The 19,775-nt window shown below is 38.0% G+C and overlaps 1 protein-coding gene across 1 annotated transcript in view; it reads right to left on the bottom strand.

The window, feature by feature from the left end:
• THSD7B (thrombospondin type 1 domain containing 7B) overlaps positions 1-19,775 on the bottom strand; it is a 535,886-nt gene that overhangs the window by 493,555 nt on the left and 22,556 nt on the right. Inside the window, exon 3 of the mRNA XM_077151771.1 lies at positions 8,434-8,603. Within this exon, the coding sequence (XP_077007886.1) occupies positions 8,434-8,603 (170 nt within the window). The remainder of the gene's footprint in view (positions 1-8,433; positions 8,604-19,775) is intronic.

Raw genomic sequence — 19,775 nt, 5'->3', positions numbered from 1 at the left:
CAAGAAAAATTCTGTCCAGCTGACAAAATGAAACTGAGTGAGACACTCAACTAAAGATTGTAAATGTACTAGTCTCAGCACGTTCTTCAAAGTGCAATCTTCTACTCTGAAAAAGTGAACTTAACTGTTCATTAATGAAGTGCAGGTGTATGTGAACAATTGAAATGTAGAAAAAAAGTTGGCCCAAAATGAATAAGAAAGGCCTAAAACCAAATGCTAAGACTACATGCAGGGGTTTATATTCATTTGTTCAAGAAACATCTATTGAGTTCTTAACAATCTTTTGCCAGGCAATGTGATGACTACTGTGAAGTCTACCACAATTACTAGAACTGCTCTTGCTTTCAAGATTTATATAAGATGGGAAAAAAGAAGAAAAGGAGGAAAAAGGGGAAGAGATAGAAAAATCAGATGATGAGGAAGAGGAAATATATACAAAGAAGAGGAAGAAAATGAAGCAAAGGAGAAAGAAGAGAAGGAAAATTAAGGGGGAAAAGAAAGAAGACTTGTTGTTTACAAATTCTTCCATACTTCAGACCTGTATTATATATGATTATATATTAGACCAAGACAATAAATCCTTAAAATCATTGTCTCCCATTCATTCCTCCAACAAATACTCATTGAGCTCTGGAATGCTCTATAGAGCAGAGCCTCAGGTTAGAATTTAGGTGTTGATACTTTACTTGAGAGGTACAAGGCCAGTGTTGTGACAATGAAGAAACAGTGGGAGGGAAGTAAGGAAAAGGTGAAGCAATGCTATTTTATGTGTTATTGTGTTGGCTAACCCTTTCCACCACTCAGATAAATACCAAATCATTCAGGACATCTGTGTATTTGGCAAAATGGATTTCTCTGGAAGAACAGCAAGAAGAAATTACACATGGGAATGATATACAAGGGCACAGGCTTCCTTCTAAATCTTATCTAAATCCAGAGGGAGATAAGCCTGCTACACTTCCAGGTTGTATCTTCTAGTTTGTAAAAGCGAGCCCATCAGATGCTACTCAGAAAGTCAGATCCAATGCACCACTACATGGTGTCCAAGTCTGAAAGTGTGCTGGCAACTTCATGCTTACGGAGCATCAAAAGAGAGAGAGAAAAGTGATAAATGAAATATAAGGAGGTATACAAAGGCTGTATTCAATACAAGCATATTTTATATGCCAATGTGCCAAGTGTTTGGTAAACTATAATGAACCATACAGATGGGTCCATGACCTCCAAGAGCTTGCACAGGAGCCTAATTAACAATACAGAAAAACAAGAAATTACAATGCAGTGAGAAAAAGTGCTATGGTGACTGAGAAGCAGAGGTACCTAAGTCACCCATAAGGGTGTCCAGAAGAAACCATTTCTAAGAAGGCTTATCCAGGTAATAAATAGGTTTTAGTCAGGAAGTATGTGTGTGAGAGTGGCAGGAAATAGAGGAGACCTTAGGGCAGTGGTCAGACAGAGACTGTTTCCAAAGGTCTAGAGTGAGAAAAAAGATGCTCAGTATTGCTGTAGCTTAAAACGTGTGAAGGAGACGCGAGGATGGAGAGGGCAATACCTCAAATTTTATCATATCACCGACTGGTTATCATAAGGCCTAAGATCACAGCCAAAATTCTACGTCTCTACCTGAAATCCATAGCTCTTACCTTTATCCACCCTGTATTCATGCCCGACTTGATTACTGGTTTCATTCTAAACATGTCCCACGATTTTCCACTTCTGATTTTATACTCATATAGCTTCTTTGCCCGGGATTCTGTCCCCTTTACGTGTACATCTGTCTACCATGTCCTTTTTCCAGGTCCAGGTGAAAGTTTTCTTGTCCACAAACCTACTCTATGTCCCACTTACCACTGGTGATCACTCCTGCCTCCAAATTCTCATTTTCTCATAAGATATTTATCCCATTTCTGTAACTATTTCATTGCCTCATCTTGCCTCCTTGATGTAAAAAGATCAAAAATAGCATTGATAGAAGTCATTTGAAACCATTTGTTGCTTCCATAGTACACTTTCTCTAGAGAGCAACAAAGGAATGTAATTAACTCTGAACTTATTAAAAAATCAACTGGCTAGTGTCAGAAGCCAAGATGACTGGGTAAAGCGCTATTTCAGTCTGAGTTGATTTCCTTGGACTTAGGAATCCTCCTTGTATTTCTCTCCTTTGCATTTCTTCCCAATCTCTTCCCATGGACTACTTTTTACCATGTCATAATCCTCAGATCTTTTACTTTATCTGGATCCATTCCAGGCCCTCTGGAATACCTTAACTTACCAAGGAATATTATGTCCAGAAAACAGAATACTCGGCTTTTGTCACCAATAAAAGAATGTCTTTTTCTCTGCCACTCAAAAAACAAAAAGAATGCAATAAAACCCAACATATCACTCTCTGGTCATGAGGAGTTTTCCATTGAAATTCCATAAATATTTGCTATTTGCCTTTTTGCATTACAGGCACTGGCACTTGGGAATACAAAGAAGAAGCTCTAAGCACAGCCTTCCTTCAAACCTTTACAACATAAAAATACCCAAACAGTAACAACAAGGCTAGAAATCAGACAGAAAGTGATGGGACTGGGGTGTGGACACAGTGTTATAGAATCAGGAATGCTAAAACAGTGCTGGCAAAGCAATTGGAAAAATTCAAACTCATGGTCAGTTTTAGGTCCTTGACAATTTCCCTCCTCTATGATGCCATAGGCTTTAGTTTCAGCACCACACAGTTCTAAATTATCAAATCATTCCTGTTGATTTTGAAGAAATAAGTAACAAATTGTTCAAAGGAGAACAAACGTTCTTCCTCCTTAAGAGATCAAATTAAGCAGGGCCCACCATTCAATGCAAGACTTTCTCCTCAAATATCCTACCCTTCTCATATGCCCAGGACACCTTTCTCCTGCTCTCATTTGAATCATGTGAATTATATCTTGAGCTAAATAAATAAGGAGATTTCTAATGTCCTGACCAGCCTGATAATAAACCCTTAGAGCACCAAGTCTTCAATATTTTTGCTAAGTACAGTAATTTAATAAACCTTTCCTATTTCAAACTAAGATAAATTTGTTATACTTGATTTTAAAAAAATCACTAAATTTGGATACAGATACAATAAAATAAAAGTAGTAGAAATCAAGCTTAAATTTAGACTCCTGATGAACCTAGCTACCTTTAAGCATTTAATGTTCAATTTGGGAGAGAATATTTGAACTAATTAAAAAATATTATATACATTTTCCATATGGCTCACATGGTCAGTGTTTACCTCTGCACTAAGGCAGGGATTAAACAATAGGATGCATGTTGCTACTTTCACTTTCTCTTTTCATTCCTTCCATTGGCAGCAATTTGGGAAATAAGACTGCCTACGCCCAGACCCTAGCAGTGTGACATTCTAATTATTCTTTTCATGCTAAAAGGGAATGGAACTATATAATCCTCAATCAAAAACCTAATGACAGATGGACTTTTAAGTCCCAAACTCTATCTTAGACAGTTCACAGGTTCAAGATTTAAAAAGAAAGTCAAACTACAGCCTAAAGGAATGGACAGATCTCCTGAGTTCAACTTACTAACATTTCTTTTGTTGTTGTTGTTAAAGACAGAGGATCAACTATTTGCCTTCACTCACTCACCTCCCCACTCCTTACACCTACGCAGCCTGCCCTCTTTCACAACTGTCTATTCACTCATGAAGAATCCATAAATCTGTCTGTTGATAATTACCTTCTGCTCTCCTTGGCTGACTTTCTCCTATACCCATGATCCAAATAACTGAGGACATTTTCAAGGTAGGAAGAGAACAGATCAAATTCTTTGTTTCTCTTGGCCTCATGTGAACTGTCATCAAATATCTTGCTCTTAATTATCAAAGGCCATTCTGTTCAGTTATTTCTGCTTCTATGTTAGTATAGAGCAAGAGAAAATGCTGAAAGTCCCTTTAAACAATGTCATTTCTCCTCTAAGGGTTGACACTAAGGGAAGTTCTAAGCTCACTATTTCCTGACACCTTATTCTCACACCCATATGAGCTTATTGACCTTAAATTCAATTTCTAAAGATAGGTAAGGACATTTCCAGACTCTCATTTGGTGGTAGAATATTTCTTCCAACCACCCCTTACAAAATCTGTCCATTTCTTCAGATTGTAAATTACTTTATTTCATATCACCAAAACTTCTTGGACACGCAAATAAGTTTGCAAATAGGACATCACCATATATAAGAATTCTCTTAGCATACTGACATTTTTAAATCCTTCATACAGCTAAGAACAGGATTCTTTCTTTCTGCTTATACACCTGCAGTGTTGGGGGGAAAAAGTCTGCCATAGGTGTCCTTCCTCTCAAAAGCTCCAGAGGGGACAAAAGGCCTAGTTGTCCAGTGTCATCACAACTTTCTATTTCCTTTACTCTCCTCACACCAGCTTACATGCCAGCAGTGAATATGCCATGGCCTTCCACACCTCCACTCCTTCCCCCTGCTCACAACATTCTCTTCTAATGATCCTCCAGACTGCCTCCAAACAGTACCTCCTCTACGAAGACTACCCTCAGGCATCATTAAAGGGTGTTAATCCGGCTGTATTTCTAGCAGGCACAGGACTTCAGACACTATAGCATAACTGCTAGTTCAATTGTGCTCCAATGAAAAGACTGGAAATTACTGGGTACAGCTTTATAACACCAGTGCCTAATACATTATCTAAAGCATAGTTGGCATATATTTATCATTCTTGAAAAACAAATGAATGTTTGATTGTCACCCACTTTTACTCACCAATCCATACATTTAAAACCAATTTAATGAACTAGAAGATTAGGATAACATTCATGTGGTTTATCAAAAATTCCATCTAGGTCAGAAATGAAACTGAAAAACCAGAACTTATTAAGTCACCATACACAACTTAATATCCTAGGAGACGCTTCTTATCTGTTCATGTACTCCTTTAAAGCCAGCTCTGGACCCAGCTTGATGCGGACATGAACTTTTGAAGAAATACTCAGCCTAACTGAGGGGGAGGATGACTAATGCATTAAATAATCCAATGTTAAACTGTTTCCTACTCTCAAAATAGCTGTTGCCAAATCATGAATCTGAAAGATGAAAAATTTCTCTTCAACTGCAACCTCATCAGTAACTTTACCTAATTTTTAAATTTAGGTTTCTTATTTTGTTTTGTATGCTTTATTTTGTTGTGTTCTGTTTTGCCTTCCATATTCATTGATATACCTCATCTAAGTCACATTTCCATATATGGAGTAAATTTTCCCTGGTCTTTATTAGATTTTAAAGGAATAGCCCTTGCATTATGTTTCATCTCCTATGAAATGACCCTGGAAGCAAACTAAGTGGCCATAATTTCATCTGAGCCATTGGCAAGAAGGAAGTGGGTTCCCAAATGCAGGTTTTTAGACTACAGGTAAGGATCATCCATTGCTGGTGCTTCTGAAATTTAAAGGAGAAACCTAATTCTCCCTAAAACAATAAATGCTAAACAAAATCATAACTACTTCTCTCCATTTCCACTTCTGCATCTATTGACTTGGCTACTATTACTGGTAATGCTTCTCATCTTGACCATTATATCACTGATTTGGCTGTACCTAAAACAGCACAGGAATACTGAACAACAACAGAATCAGGTAAATATACCACCAATGTATATTGGTCCTGCAGCCTCCGTGAATCAAGGTTAAATGGGGATGGAACATCCCTCAGAATCAGTCATCAACAGAAAGGCATGGAAGTCAGGATTCATCCTCAACTTACAGCCAAGGCCCATGGGAGAAAATTAGCATTCATTTTCTCATTCCAGGGTTTGGGAATTCTATAGCATTCCACCATGGAAACACTTTTATTTCTTTTCCAAGATGTGGGTTCCTCAAAGATCCACGTCCTGTATTGCAGAGCAGCTAACTCACAGTGCATGGTGGTACTTTTGAGGGAAGAAAAGTTAAGCAACTGCACTCCAGAGAGTGAACAGAATAACCTCAAGCCTAAGGAAAAATTAACTTTTTGAGAAAGGCAATACCATTTGTGACTGAAAAAGGAGTTTTCAAGATCAATGAATTCTCCCTTCAAAATCTAACATAACCAAAAGAAAAAGAAAAAAAAGCTAATGTTCATAGAAACTGAAATGTAAAAAATGTCTCCAATTTTGGCCTTTATTACTACATTAGCAGGAAAGGTTAGGAATACTTAAATTCTGTCTTCTTAATTGGGTAAATACTCATTAATCCCTTCTAAGAACAATTCAATTGTTCTTCTGATCTTAACTTGGGCCAAGAAGAAATTCTCATGTTGCCAGGTTATGTCAATGTATAGGTATAAATGATAATAGGAAAAAATGAAAGCATCTGTAAGAAATGAAAGTAATGAGTGAACAATCTGTTCATTTTCATATACGAACAAAACAAAGTCTTTGATAACAACTACAAAGATAAGTAGTTAAGCTATGCTACGCCGTTAATGCAATTGTGACTGTGCTATATCATCCAACATAACTTTACTCACTGTATTCAACTGTGTACAAGAGCACACGGCTTTGGGGGGGGAGGCATGGTGGCTCAGCAGAAAGAGTTCTCACCTGCGATGCCAGACACCCGGGTTTGATTCCCGGTGCATGCTCATGCAAAATAAATAAATAAATAAATAAATAAAAGTACATGGCTCTGTTACAGACTGATGTGTTTATATCTCAGCTTCACATCTAGACCTTACCTGAGAACTGGGATATGAGGCTTAGTGTTCTATGAGTACTTTCTCCTTCCATGTGAACCAGGTATTAACTTGGAAGTATACCTTGGCCTAAGATTGTTCCTCCTTATTTAGATGCTTGAAGAAGATTGTACTAGGGCTTAATAGGCTGCTAAATCTGTATCTAACACCCCTCTTCTATTTTAGCCCTTCCCCACAGGCAGCATCTGATGTCCCATCTCTAGAACACCATCTTCCCATTTACTCTCTAATTACAATCTTCCTACCCAGGATGTTTCCATTAAGAAAACTGGAAAAGATTAAACTTAACAGAGCTTTAGAAATAGGTGATCCATAAGAAAAGCTATGTTTAGTAAGGAAACTATAGGGAGATGGTAATCTCAATAGAAGATTTAAAGTTGAAGCTAAAAATGAGTAGGCTAGAATATATCAGTTCTACAATACTCAGATTTGTGTTGCTCTGTTAAGATTCCAGCACTGAATAAAGTGGTAAAGTGGTAAAGAGGATGAAAAAGATCACCAAGGTTTGAAAGAATAATTTGGAGCATTTTATCTAAATTCTCTTCCTCTGATACAGCGGAGTAAGAAATTATGCTTTTGCCCTGGAGCAGAGAGTATATGAGTTGTCACTTTCCAAAGGTGAAATTAAAGAAGAAAGAAAATTTATTCTTTTTTTTATGTACCTCTGGCTCTGTAAATCTCTGAAAATACTGAAGCCCTTTGACTTCAATAGATGAAGCAAAATAGTAAGGAGTCTGTTTAGTTTATCCTAGTAGAAGTCATAAGGTGTACCATGCCCCAAACTATGGTCCTAGATGCCTCTGGAACTCTGAGATGCCACCTCACAAAATATGGCACTTGACATAAACAACTTTACAGAATAAAATGGATGCATTACCATAGCAAGACAGCTCACAGCTCACCCTCCTAGCCAAATTTCACAGGAGAGAAGGTGTGTGCACCCTTGGCAGGCCCAAAGACACATTCCCACCTTTACTACTTCTGCAGGGACACAACCATGCTCTCCAATATTGCTGGAACAAGCCAACATTCTTCTAGAGTAGAAGTTGCACTGGCTATTTTTGGCTTTTCAGTGAACTAACTTACATAAATCTGGACAATTTGTTCAGCCTCTATTTGTTATCACTGTCCCAAACCCTGAAACAAAAAGACTAGAGCTGTGGTTGTGTCTGCCTAATGAAGAGCTTAACATGGAAGAAGTGTCTTCTTCTTTGGATAAATTAAAATTTGGACAAACAAACAAGCAAACAAACAAACTAAAACAGTGGATCCTTGACATTCTAAGGGAATATATCTGCTTAAATGCTCACCTTCATAAATTCGCACAAAAAAATACTCTTTGGGAAAAAAAAAAAAGAGTACTACTCATTCATTACAAATTGACTCACACCAGCATACCAGCCCCTCGAACCCTAGCATTCAATTTGTGCTATTGACCTTCTGCACACTTTCACATTTAACTATCACAATGACCATCTGAAGTAAGTGTTATTATTACTACTATTATTTTTAACTATTCCAATTACCGCAAGTAGCAGAACTTAGGGGTGGTTTGCAAATAGTCAACAGAACAAATGTTAAGTCAGTGAATGCTGACAGTCTATTCCATCAAGAAGAATACTGGGGGTTGGTGTTGGAGGTGATTTCCCTTCAAAGCCACAGCACCCTCTGCCCCTGGAGCTGGCTGCCTACCTTCCTTGGCCCCCTGCAGAGTGGACACTGGTGTGTTCTGGGTACAGTACACCTCCCGGGTCTGGATGCCACCACCACAGACAGGTCCCATTGCCTGCCAGCGAAGGGCCTGCTGTTCCAGCAGGAGAGAGACTTGGCATTCTTTCCATTCAGAGGTCCTCCAGGAATACCTGTATTGGTTTGGTATATTTAAAAGAAGAAAAAGCAAAGAAAACATAAGATGCAGAAGAAAACTTAAGCCATGACATCAAGTATGCTCTTAATCTCTCTTTCTAAGGCCAATGCTTTGCCTGTGGAAAAAGGAGTCTGCTGGCTTTGAACCACTAAATCCCTTTTACTTCCTAGAGAAAACCACAACAGCCCACAGTGGCAATAGATGGTACAAGATGAAGGGAATAAAAACAGAAAATACAAAATTCAGTGGATATATCTCTTTTGACGCTATTGAGAAAGAAGAATTAGTTGGAAGGAATTTGCATTTCCTTTGAAATCCAGACAAACCTAACTTATAGCAGCTGAACTTGGAGTTTCAATTCACAAACTTCTAGATGACTGTGTGAAAGTTGGCCTTCATTTTTAATTAGTAGGACAGTGTCTGAATGTGAGGAGTTGTACATATATTATTTTAAATAGAGATGACGTCCAACTCTTCAACCTTCTTGATGTAGGAAACTGTTTCTACCCATTTAAACCCTTGCCATTGGAATAATGGTATACATATTAAAAAGGAGTTAATGCCATACCACTATATTTAATCAGAGTACTTTCTTACGCATACAGTCCTGCAATTATTTAAACTGACTTAGGAAAATGTGGAAGAAACACATTAATACACACACGTACACACATGCATGCATACGAATAAGGGAAAAATACTATGACAATGTTAAACAATGGTTTATACAGAAAACAAACCAACACTCACAGCACTACATCCGTATTTGGAGAATTACTTTAGAAAAAACTTCCTTTTTTGAGTTATTACAACATTCCTCACACCCACAGTACTGATACAACCCTACCACATACATGTAAATACCATCAAACTCCCTAACTTCTGGAACATTCAATAAACATTAAGACCATTCTCATATCTGCTGTCACAGTTCGGATTTGAGGAAAATTTTCTCAGCTTTGTGATTGTTTAAAATTTTCAAAAAAGCTATCCAAATAAGCATATATTACCAAGAGACTAGAATAAATTCAAAAAACAAGTACCAGGTGCCAAAATCAGAAAGCAAATCTCTAAGAAATCTAATACTGATCAAACCCTCTCATAATGAATGAAATGCATGAAAGCTGAGAATCACACGCCTTGTGAAAAGACCAGTGTGGAAAAAGGATTTGCACAGTCCTTTGGGCTGTGTTCATTTCCACGTGGTTTTTTTCAAGGCTTGAAAATTGTCAGTGGGCTGGGAAAGTGTGTGGAGTATGGGTGGAGGCCGTGATTTACCTATGTGAATATAAACAATACATTTCCTGTTCTCTGACATGCGAAGCAGAGAAGTTTGGGTCTACCTTTCCCCAGAGATAGTTCTGAAGAGGCAAGGCTCTGTAGCTTTTTCTCCTCATTACCACCGAGTCACCCTATTCTTCATGGTCAATAAAACAGAGGACTGCCCTTCAGGTCTCTGAGTTTCAGGGCATGTGAAACTAGCTTTGTATTCCAGGGCACAACACAATAAGATGAGAGTATGTTGGGGTTGATTGTTACCAGGTCCTCATTTCAAACCTGCTTCCCCCAAGTGTTCTTTGAAAGAAGAGTTCTCTGGCTTTCAGTGAACAAGATAGGCAAAAAGCAGGTGTAGAAGGTAAACTGTGCTTTGGAGGCAAACTGATCTGGCTTCAATCTGAGCTTTGACACTTACTAGCCATGGGACTTGTGTCCAGTTCTGTTTTCCCATTTGTAAAATGGGGATAATGATACCAAATATTGAGCCTGGCAAATACTAAATGTTCAGTAAGTATTAATTCCATTTCTTCTTTTGTCCTTTTACAAGTATTCTTTGCCCCTTGCTGTCACAGAAAATAGAACACGTACATACACACAGGTGCACATATACACACACACAATCAATATTTTATTTGCAAGGATTTCATTGAGAGAGAAGAATTAGTTGGAAGGAATTTGCATTCCCTTTGAAATCAAAGTTTCATCAAAGGCCCTAACATTAGAGATGCCAGGATTGCCTTGGTCTGAGTTTCAGCAACCAAAGTTCAGCAAAGAGCATGAACCTAAAATTGGGACTTGTACCAAGTTACAGTAATTTGCTTGCTTGAAAGGAATGGGCCACGCTAAACAAACTGCTTCACCAATTAATTTTTCATGACCTTATGAGAATTAGCAATGGATAAATTCTGGAAGTCATTATGGAGAAAAATGCCAAAGGAAAGTTTATTGACTATGGTTTTACAACACAACCCTCTTGGCAGCTCGTCAGCCCCAAACACCCAACTTCTATTCACTGGCAAATGACAAATTCTCTAAAGAAATACAACGACATTTATCCCTATTGCTATTGTTTACCACCTCAGAGAAAATGCCAACCCAGCAAGAGGCAAAGGAAAAAAAAAGCATTCCAGTAAAGGGCTTCTATATTACTTTTTAAAACATGGGTCTTTTTATAGTCTTTATTCATCTCTTTCTCTTTAATTCTTTTCCTTCAAAAGCCAGATCTATGTTTAGTCACAAATCACCCGGCAGCCATGAAAACTGAACACTCTGAACTCCACCAACTTGAGAAAGCATCTCTAGGATCTGACAGAATAAGAAATCAAAGGAGTCCGCTCAGCTAAACATTCCTCACATTCGCCTTTAGAAGTTCTTACAGCGCTAGGGCTCCAACCTCCAGAAAACTTGGCTTTGCGACTGCCTGGGTCATTCTCTTTCATGGCGAGCACCAGGTATCAGGGCAGCTTTTGCAACCCTCCCTCTCCCAATTCCATGCCTTTCAAGGCATCCTCACAGTGTCCTCGTGCTTAGGAGGGCAGTGTGGCAATTTTCAAAGGTCAGGGTCCTCCCTCATATAAGCGAGCAGCACTGTGAAATTGGCTGTTGAAACGCCTCGAGTAGAAACCCATGAAATGCAAGAAATAAATCAATCCTCACAGTCCCTTATCAATGTGAGCAAACAGGATTGATTTACGTTTCTCAAAGGGTCTGGCTGAACAGTAAGGTCAAGGCCTTAATGTATTTGGGCCACCGGGGAATCCTATGTCCCCCAAGGAACAATAATAATAGCCAACATTTGTTGAAGGCTGACTCTGTGCCAGGCATTGGGCCACACAGTTTAAGTGCATTACATCATTTAATCCTCCTGGCAGCCCTAGGAAGTAAACAGTATTTGCCATTTTATAGACAGAAAAACTGGCATAAAGAGTAACTCTCTCAAGGTCATATAATCAAGTGGAAGAACAGGGTTCAAAATCAGGTTTATCTGATTTCAGGCACATATTCTTAACAAAATGATACTTTGGTAGACTAAAAAAAGTGAATGGCAACCCATGAAGCTCTGTCTGGTGATACTGAGAGCAAGTGCAGTAGGCAACAGCTCCCTGTCTAACCATTACCAGCAAAAGTAAAAGATGGTCTAGTTGACGAAGTGAGTTCTGGTCTGAAAAAAAAAAAGATCCATCTATTAACTTCTCTGTTGGTGACAAAGATACTGTCAGTGACATATGACCAATAAGATTTTACACTGCCAAGATATTTTTTTTCCTTCTCAACTTAAACACAAATACACAGTTCGAGAATATTTTTTAGCTAATCATGTTATAATTAGAGCACAGCAAACACAGAGAGTCAAATTTTAGCCTTTCCAGGAGAGATGTGCAGGTTAAAGCGAGAAAGAAAAGAAAAGCTAAATAAAGGAATTTCTAATTGTGGAAATTCAAATTCCCATTAAAATGTGCAGAAGGTAAATGTTTGAAGAGGAAAGCTTTCTCAGAAGCCCTGAAATCAAATTCCCCACATTGCTGCTTGGTCCTTCAGTATATTGGGTAAACGTGCCATCCTTTTCTGTGGAATAAATAACTCTGTGGCCTACTGTTAGGGTCAGAGCCACACAGTTGAACACTGTGGGTCCCCCAAACCTCTGAGAAGAGAAACTCTGGTAACTCAAATACTGAATCCACAAGGAAAACAACTCCTAAATAGAAATTTTAATTAAGATAAAAATATGCATGAGAGATTGAAGTCAGACAGGAGCTGAAAAGCAGGCTGCATAAGAAAAAGAAATAACTAACCTGCCCAAATGGTAAGTGGATCACTCACTCACGTGCTCATTCATCCTTTCTTTCAACAAGTGATCCTTGTTGTTGAAGGAGCTTCAACCATTACTCCTCCAGACAACAGAAATGCACAGGAGTGACCGAGACAAAGTCCTTGAGCTTTGTCAAGACCTATCTTCTAGTTAGTATAGAGACATAAAGACATTAATATATAACATGGTGTCAAATAATGCACGGAAGAGTGAGATGGGTAAGGAGAGCTACTTTAGTGCCATGAGCAGGGAAGAGTTCTGAGTACTGAATAACATATGGGAGTGGGCACAAGAATAGATGGGTTAGGAGTATTCTAGGCAGAGAAAGTGTGTTCAAAGGGCCAAGGGGGAGAGAATGCTTGGCACTTACCAAAAGAAGCACAGAAGCCAATGTGGCTAGGGCAGGTGAGTCCTAATGTGATGATGTGATTTATGTTTTTAAAGGATCACCCTGGATGAAGGCCAGATTATGGGAGTGGGGGTGGGATAAGGAGGCAGACAAGTTTAGAGGCCTTTGCCAGCTCAGAGAGAGGTGATGATGGCTTCAACTGTGGCAGTCAATGTAAATATGATGAGAAGATCAGATCCTGGATATATTTTGAAGGTGAAGATAAACTTCTAACAGATTAGAAGCAGGATGGAAATGAAAGAGAGAAGTGAAGAATGAACCAAATATTTTTCCCCAATTATTAATAGTGCAATTCCTAAGCAGTGAATTCACAGATGGGGCAGCCCAAGAAAGGGGCCAACAACCAGACCGCAGGGGCCACCAAGCATTATTAACTGTGAAGTTCTAGTCTTCTTCATTTAGCTCCTGAAATCTGCTTTATGAAACTTTCTCTCCACGCCTGAAACTCATTGCCCAATTTCGTCATATTTCCCTACGATTTCCCTAAAAGGATGTCTATTCTTAGGGAAACAGTCTAATAAATGTTGCTACATAAGGTACAAAGTTAAGAAACATGTTGATGTGTTATTATTTCCAAGAGGTATTTGCAGTTTATAATAAGCTAACATTAAGTCCGGGAAAAGGGATCTTCTAACTGTGGAACATGTTGCCATCAAGGAGACAAATTTTGGATTAGGGAAGCCTACTCAAGGTCTTGAAATTAAATCATAGGAAGCCAACTTGTCTTCTTAAGACTAATGTTGTCCAAACCAAGGAACCCTGCAATCAAACTATTCTCTGGATTAAAGGAGGGAAGGGGCACAAAGAGCAAAGAATTCACTGCCATGAGGCAAAGAAGAGAGACATCTTAAATCACCAAAGGTGAAATTAGAAAAGCAGGCACATTTAGTGACTATTTTTTTAATGTCTTCCATTCTACTAATGTGACATAAAATAATTCTAATAGCAATCAGATGCCAGGACCATCACAGTTTTACAGCAACCCTGCCCTTTGGAAGTCAGCTTTGTCACTTTTGTAAGGCTCAGAATTGCTTACAGCACATGAATTTCTTTTCTTCTTCTTCAAAAGGTTTAGATTTAAAGCAAAGCGACATGGAATAGAATCTTACTGTTGTAATGATGACAGATTGAAAGAATAATTGCACTAGTTAATGGCCATGTTTTGACTGAGCACTTATAGATTTGCAAACACTCTTGAAATTAAAACCCTAACGCAAGGTTTTCAAAATTAAATGTGTGCGTATATTAAAAATCAGTGTACTGCAGCATAACTAATTTATGATAGTGTCTGTTGTCATTTTAAAGCTGTAAATGCATTTAGAAAAGAATTAACTTGTCATTTTTGCTGAACAGACAAGCAAGATAAAGGGAACTGTTCAAGCTTTATACATTTTATGCTCTAGTAATTTTTTATTGGATAAGAGTGAGACTATTGATTATGGAAAGCTACTCTGAAATACAAAGCTCTTTGCTCTTCAGCAGATAGCTTTGCTTGCCAAACTCTACATATGTATTATTAATAGACTTCTACCACTATGCATGGCACTTAGCAGTACGTTGACTTTCTTATACTAACTGAGGAACATAATCATTAGTCCAAGAGATCTTAAAATAAAGTGGCACGACAGGGACTCATGACACCAAATACACCAGTGAAAGACGGCCTCAATAAAACATATCAGCTCCGTTTTGTTGAAACAATTTGCAAATTGTTTTAAAAGAGGTGTTTCTTTTCTAAAACATTTTCCTAAGTTTTGGTTCCAGGTCATTACTCCTTTGCTTCTCAAAAGCAGCAGAAAAGCTACCTAATTAAAATGATAAAAAAAAAAAACCTTCCTGACAGTATCCACTAATTCACTTGACAGCCATTTATTCAGCTTCTACTATGTGTAAGCTGTTAGGTGCTTTGGTAGAAAATCAATAGGAGAAGATACAAAAGATATGGTAGGAGACGTGTACTATCTACTTGGGAAGCCGAATAGAATCTAATTTTTAGATTCCAAATTTTACAAATTTAGATTGTGATCTCATTCCTCACTCTTGGTAGCTACTCTTACAGCTAATCATAACAGAGAGTTCTCATCTGGAAAAAACACACAAAATGTTAGCAGGAGTATAGCGGCCATTGAGGGTCACAGTAGGGTTGATGAGCTCATCCTTTTTGGTAGGTGTCCTTATTTCATCTCCTTAAAGATGCCCCTTACAGCTGCTCTTTATAAGAAATGCCTTTGAATCTGTCACACACACACTATATAATAAGTTTATGCATAGAATAAAGTACTCTGTGTATAATATTGCTCTGGAACTGCTCTACACTTGAAGTTTCATTCATTCTTTCATTTAGCCAATGTTTACTGAGCAACTATTATGAGCCAGGAATGTATCTAGGTGCTTTCTTCAAAGTATAGGGGAAAAAACCAAAAAGGCCACATTCAAAGGTATGGGGGTGATGTGTGGGAACATCAACAAGTATTAAACATTCTTAAAGGACATGTTACAATGCTCTAGATACAATAGTTTTGAAAGAGTATATATTACAAGAGTATATATATAAGAGTTTATGAAAATGAATAAACTAAGTGAACATGGACTGACAGTTTATAGTTTTCTGACTTGTCCAGTAACTAGCACTGTGACAGGTCCAAGCAGGTATTGAACAAATATCTCTTCACAGCACATCAATCCCAGAACTCACTCCAACCCAATGGGGAAGGGAAGCAAACAACCAGGCCAAGCTTTTATCCACTATTGTTTTCTTTGGCTCCATCCCTAGCTTCAAAATTCATCTAAAAAATCCATCAACTCAATCTCAAGAGTTTTCTCATGGAAAAAAAATTTTATCTAGGAAATCTAAAATTGAGTCAGTGCCTCAAAGAGATGTTAGGGAAAACCAGGCTGGTCTTGGGGAGATGTTTTTATAAACAAATCAAGGTGGTCTGCAGGAGACATTTTTCAGCATAATTTTCCAGTGGTAGACTTTCATGAAGACTCTCTATCCATAATAAGGATAAATTCATACATACCAGAAGTAAAGTAAAGACAAATTAAAAGAGCCCACCTGTTCAGTGCCAGACCAGAGTACTGAAATGATGTTTTACAAATTGGCTTTCATGTGCAGTAATATTTTAAAAAGCCTATATAATACTATCAGCCAAGCAGCTTCTGCTTTAGATCATCTTAAGAATTTTATTTACCATTTAACAGTGCCTTATGTTCAATTTCAAATTTAAATGATTATTCAATAGCAAGAACAGCCATATTCTCATGAAAACTGGTTGCTTCCTGGTGAAGTGAAGGAAGTTGCTGGGAGGAGTCTTAGGTGGCACATCCAATAAGGATGGCTGTAGTTGACATATCTCAATATTGTATGTGCTACAGGATGATGATTTCTTACTGAAGCACAAGGGTTTTAGAGTTTTAGCTATTCTAGAACTAGGACATGTCTCAGCTCTCTGACACTGAGCAGTTACAAATACTTTAGCCCCTGTTTCTTCTGTGTTTCTTTATGGTCTCAGAATGTTTTTTACCTTCCCCTTAGTTGGGATTTAGGATCTAATATATTAGATGTTATTCCAGACAAAGAATAGAAAGCAAGTGCTAAAGTATCTTCGAAAACCCTTTTCTTAGACTGTCTTGAGCAGGAGTGATAGCATAATGCCTAAAGTCATGAAGCCCAATAAGATAGGAGATAACCACATCAAAAACAAAAATATAGTAGCAAGTCATAAGTACATTCATCCTATCTCTCTAGCTTCTATCTCCACTCCATAATATAACACTTAGTGTTACGCTGTGTAAGGTGGTGGGGTGCATGCAGAATTACAAGAAAACTGTGTAAGGCTTGAAAAAGGGGTATTTGGGGCTCTAAATGTACCTTGATAAAAACTGACACCTTTGAAACAAACGTGAGGCATCACAATGCTAACCTCCACACTGTTCTAAAATTTCCCAAATAAGCATAGCGTAAACCAGACTCTGTCTCCTTTTAAGTTAACTTAGGACCCCAAGGCAACTTTGAAAGGAACAGTTCTGGAATGGGATCTTCTAGGTCACAATTCCTTTCATGTAATTACATCTTGGGGACTGGCACTCACGGGGTTTAGAGCTAAAAATGCTCAATGGAGCCAGCTGGTGAAGAGAATGATACCTTAGATGCCAAAGCTTTGCAACTGAAAAACAAGTAATTTTTTTTTTTTTTAGCAATATAAATATCCAGGGCCTAGAATACTCCTCTAGCTATATCCTTCTTGGTATATTCTTCCCCCAATTATTTGCATAGCTAACTTCCTCACTTCCTTCAAGTACCCCTCCCACATCAATTTTGCATTTTCAAATGAAACTTCTCAGATGACCGTGTACAATTCTGCAACCTGTCTGGCCCCTTCACAGCATCTCCAAAGCCCCACTCTTACCTTACTCTATTTTTTTTTTATTTATTTCCACAGTACATAAACAAACTATATAGTGTACTTTATATATTATATTTATTTAGAGTTTGTATCTCCACTAAAATATAAGCCCCGTGGATGCGGAGAAATTTGTCTATTCTACTTAACTGAAATATACCAAATGCTAACTTACTGCTGGGCATATAGCAAGAGCTCAACATATACTCACTGAATAAATGATTACATCTCCTATAGCAAAGATGGTGGAAAGACAGAAGACAAACACTCATTCTTAAGAGAACTTTTTTCTTTAAAAAGCAACTATGAAGAGTCACAGAAATGTACATTTTCCTGTCAGGGAGAAATAGAGTGAATCAAATTGCTTGATGAATATGAGTTGCTCAGGATGAATTCTGGGAAAACAGAAGCGGACATTTTTGTTCCTTAATAGTTTGTTTCCATTCCCCTTGGTCACAATAAATTTCTATCACTAATGTCAACTAGAAACAAAAGTTGGTACACTGTCTTGATGCTTTCCTGTGGTAGAGGCCCCAGCATTGAATTCAGACAAAACCAAATAGCCAGTGTTAATTCTGTTGCTATATGTTGCAATTAATGCATTCTCCTTCCCACAATCAAGTGGATTCATTAGTTCACACATGATTATCCCTAGGGAATGTTGGTTGGTATTTCAGTGGGTTCTCCAAAACTCCTATTTCCTACAAATTCAACATTTGAGAAAATTAAAAAAGAAAGTCAAACAGCAACATTTTCAAACAGCCAAACCAAAGGGCCAGATTCATCTCCAATAAAACTTGTCAGCCCCTATTTTCATACATTAAAACTCAATCAAATGAAGGGCAATACAGAAATTTTACCTCAGACACATCCTGAATTATTATCACTTCACTTATCTTGTTGAGAAAAGCCATGCTATATATTAATATAATATATATGTGTATATACACATACATAAATATATTTTAGAGGATATGTGTGTGTGTGTGTATATATATGTGTGTATCTACTAGGATTATTATGAGAATCAGTGTGATATAATAGAAAGAACATTGATTTTGGAGTTGAACAGACCTGAATTTGAACTTCAACAATGGAATTTTACACGTTTTTCCCTCTTAAAAGTGTCCCATTTGGAAGATAAACTCCATTACTCTAATAATCTTTACAAAATTTCTAATATACTTATTGACCCACAGTAGGTAACTTGATAAAAGGTAGGTATTATTTAACAAATGTATACAGCTGAACTTTCTAAGCATCATCTATAAGGCAACACCCTGACTTCCAAGAGAACTGTAATAGTTATTAACAAAAGAAAAGAAGAGGGAAAACAGTAGGATGCCTATAAATCAACAAACTACTGAAAATATTGGAAAGAGTTCACCAGATGTTCCATGGCAGCAATAAAAGAAAAAGGCACCAAAGTCTAGTTAATAATCATTTAACCCAGATCCTATTTCCTCCTGCCTACCATTGAGAATTTTCCATAGATAAAGGGGATGATCTCCAAATTACCCAGATGAATTAAATTTCTAACCCGATGAATAACTATAGTACGCCTTCCAAGGAACTAGGAATTCTCCTTGTGGGAGGAAGTGCCACTTCAAATAGCAACAATAATGGCCCCATTCCATGTAGGAGCTCTTGTGCTGGGCACACATTTTACTTCCTGGTATGGAGCTTTTCAACTTGCAGTGGAGCCTGTATTAATTATTATTGAGGGCTGAGAAAGTTGGTAAGGCATGTCCAAGGTCACACAGCTAGTGAGTGATAGTGATGGGACACAATTTCAATCCAGGTCTATCTGTCTTCAAAAGGGACAGAAACCCCAGGGTTATGCCATTTCCAAGTCCCTGCTTTGCCCCAAAATTAGTGTTTTGAAAGAATGCATACATAATCAACTCAAATAGGAAGGATTCAGTGAGATCCATAATATGAGTTAATAGATAAAAGATCATAAGCCACAGGAACCTCCTGGGCTTTTGAGCCAAGGAATGATAAAACCAAAGGGTCATCTTAGTGAAAAATGAATGAGTAGTATGTAAGCAGCGTGTTCAATCAACACTGATTCCAAAGGCATGATGGGGGAGTATGTGGGTAAGGATGGGACACGAGAAACTCTGCCTCTCTAACCAGCTCCCCACTTCTCCCAATATCCACACATTCCTTTAGGCCTAAAGAGCAGTCAAGCCTCTTGGCCTTTTCTTCCCATCAAGACCACCTGCTGAGTCACCATACCTCTTGACACATCCCCAGGTGATC

This window comes from Tamandua tetradactyla, chromosome 3, assembly GCF_023851605.1.
Source record: "Tamandua tetradactyla isolate mTamTet1 chromosome 3, mTamTet1.pri, whole genome shotgun sequence".
Classification (NCBI taxonomy): Eukaryota; Metazoa; Chordata; class Mammalia; order Pilosa; family Myrmecophagidae; genus Tamandua; species Tamandua tetradactyla.
The sequence above is the reverse complement of the archived record's forward strand: the minus strand, read 5'-3'. Positions and strand labels throughout refer to the sequence as shown.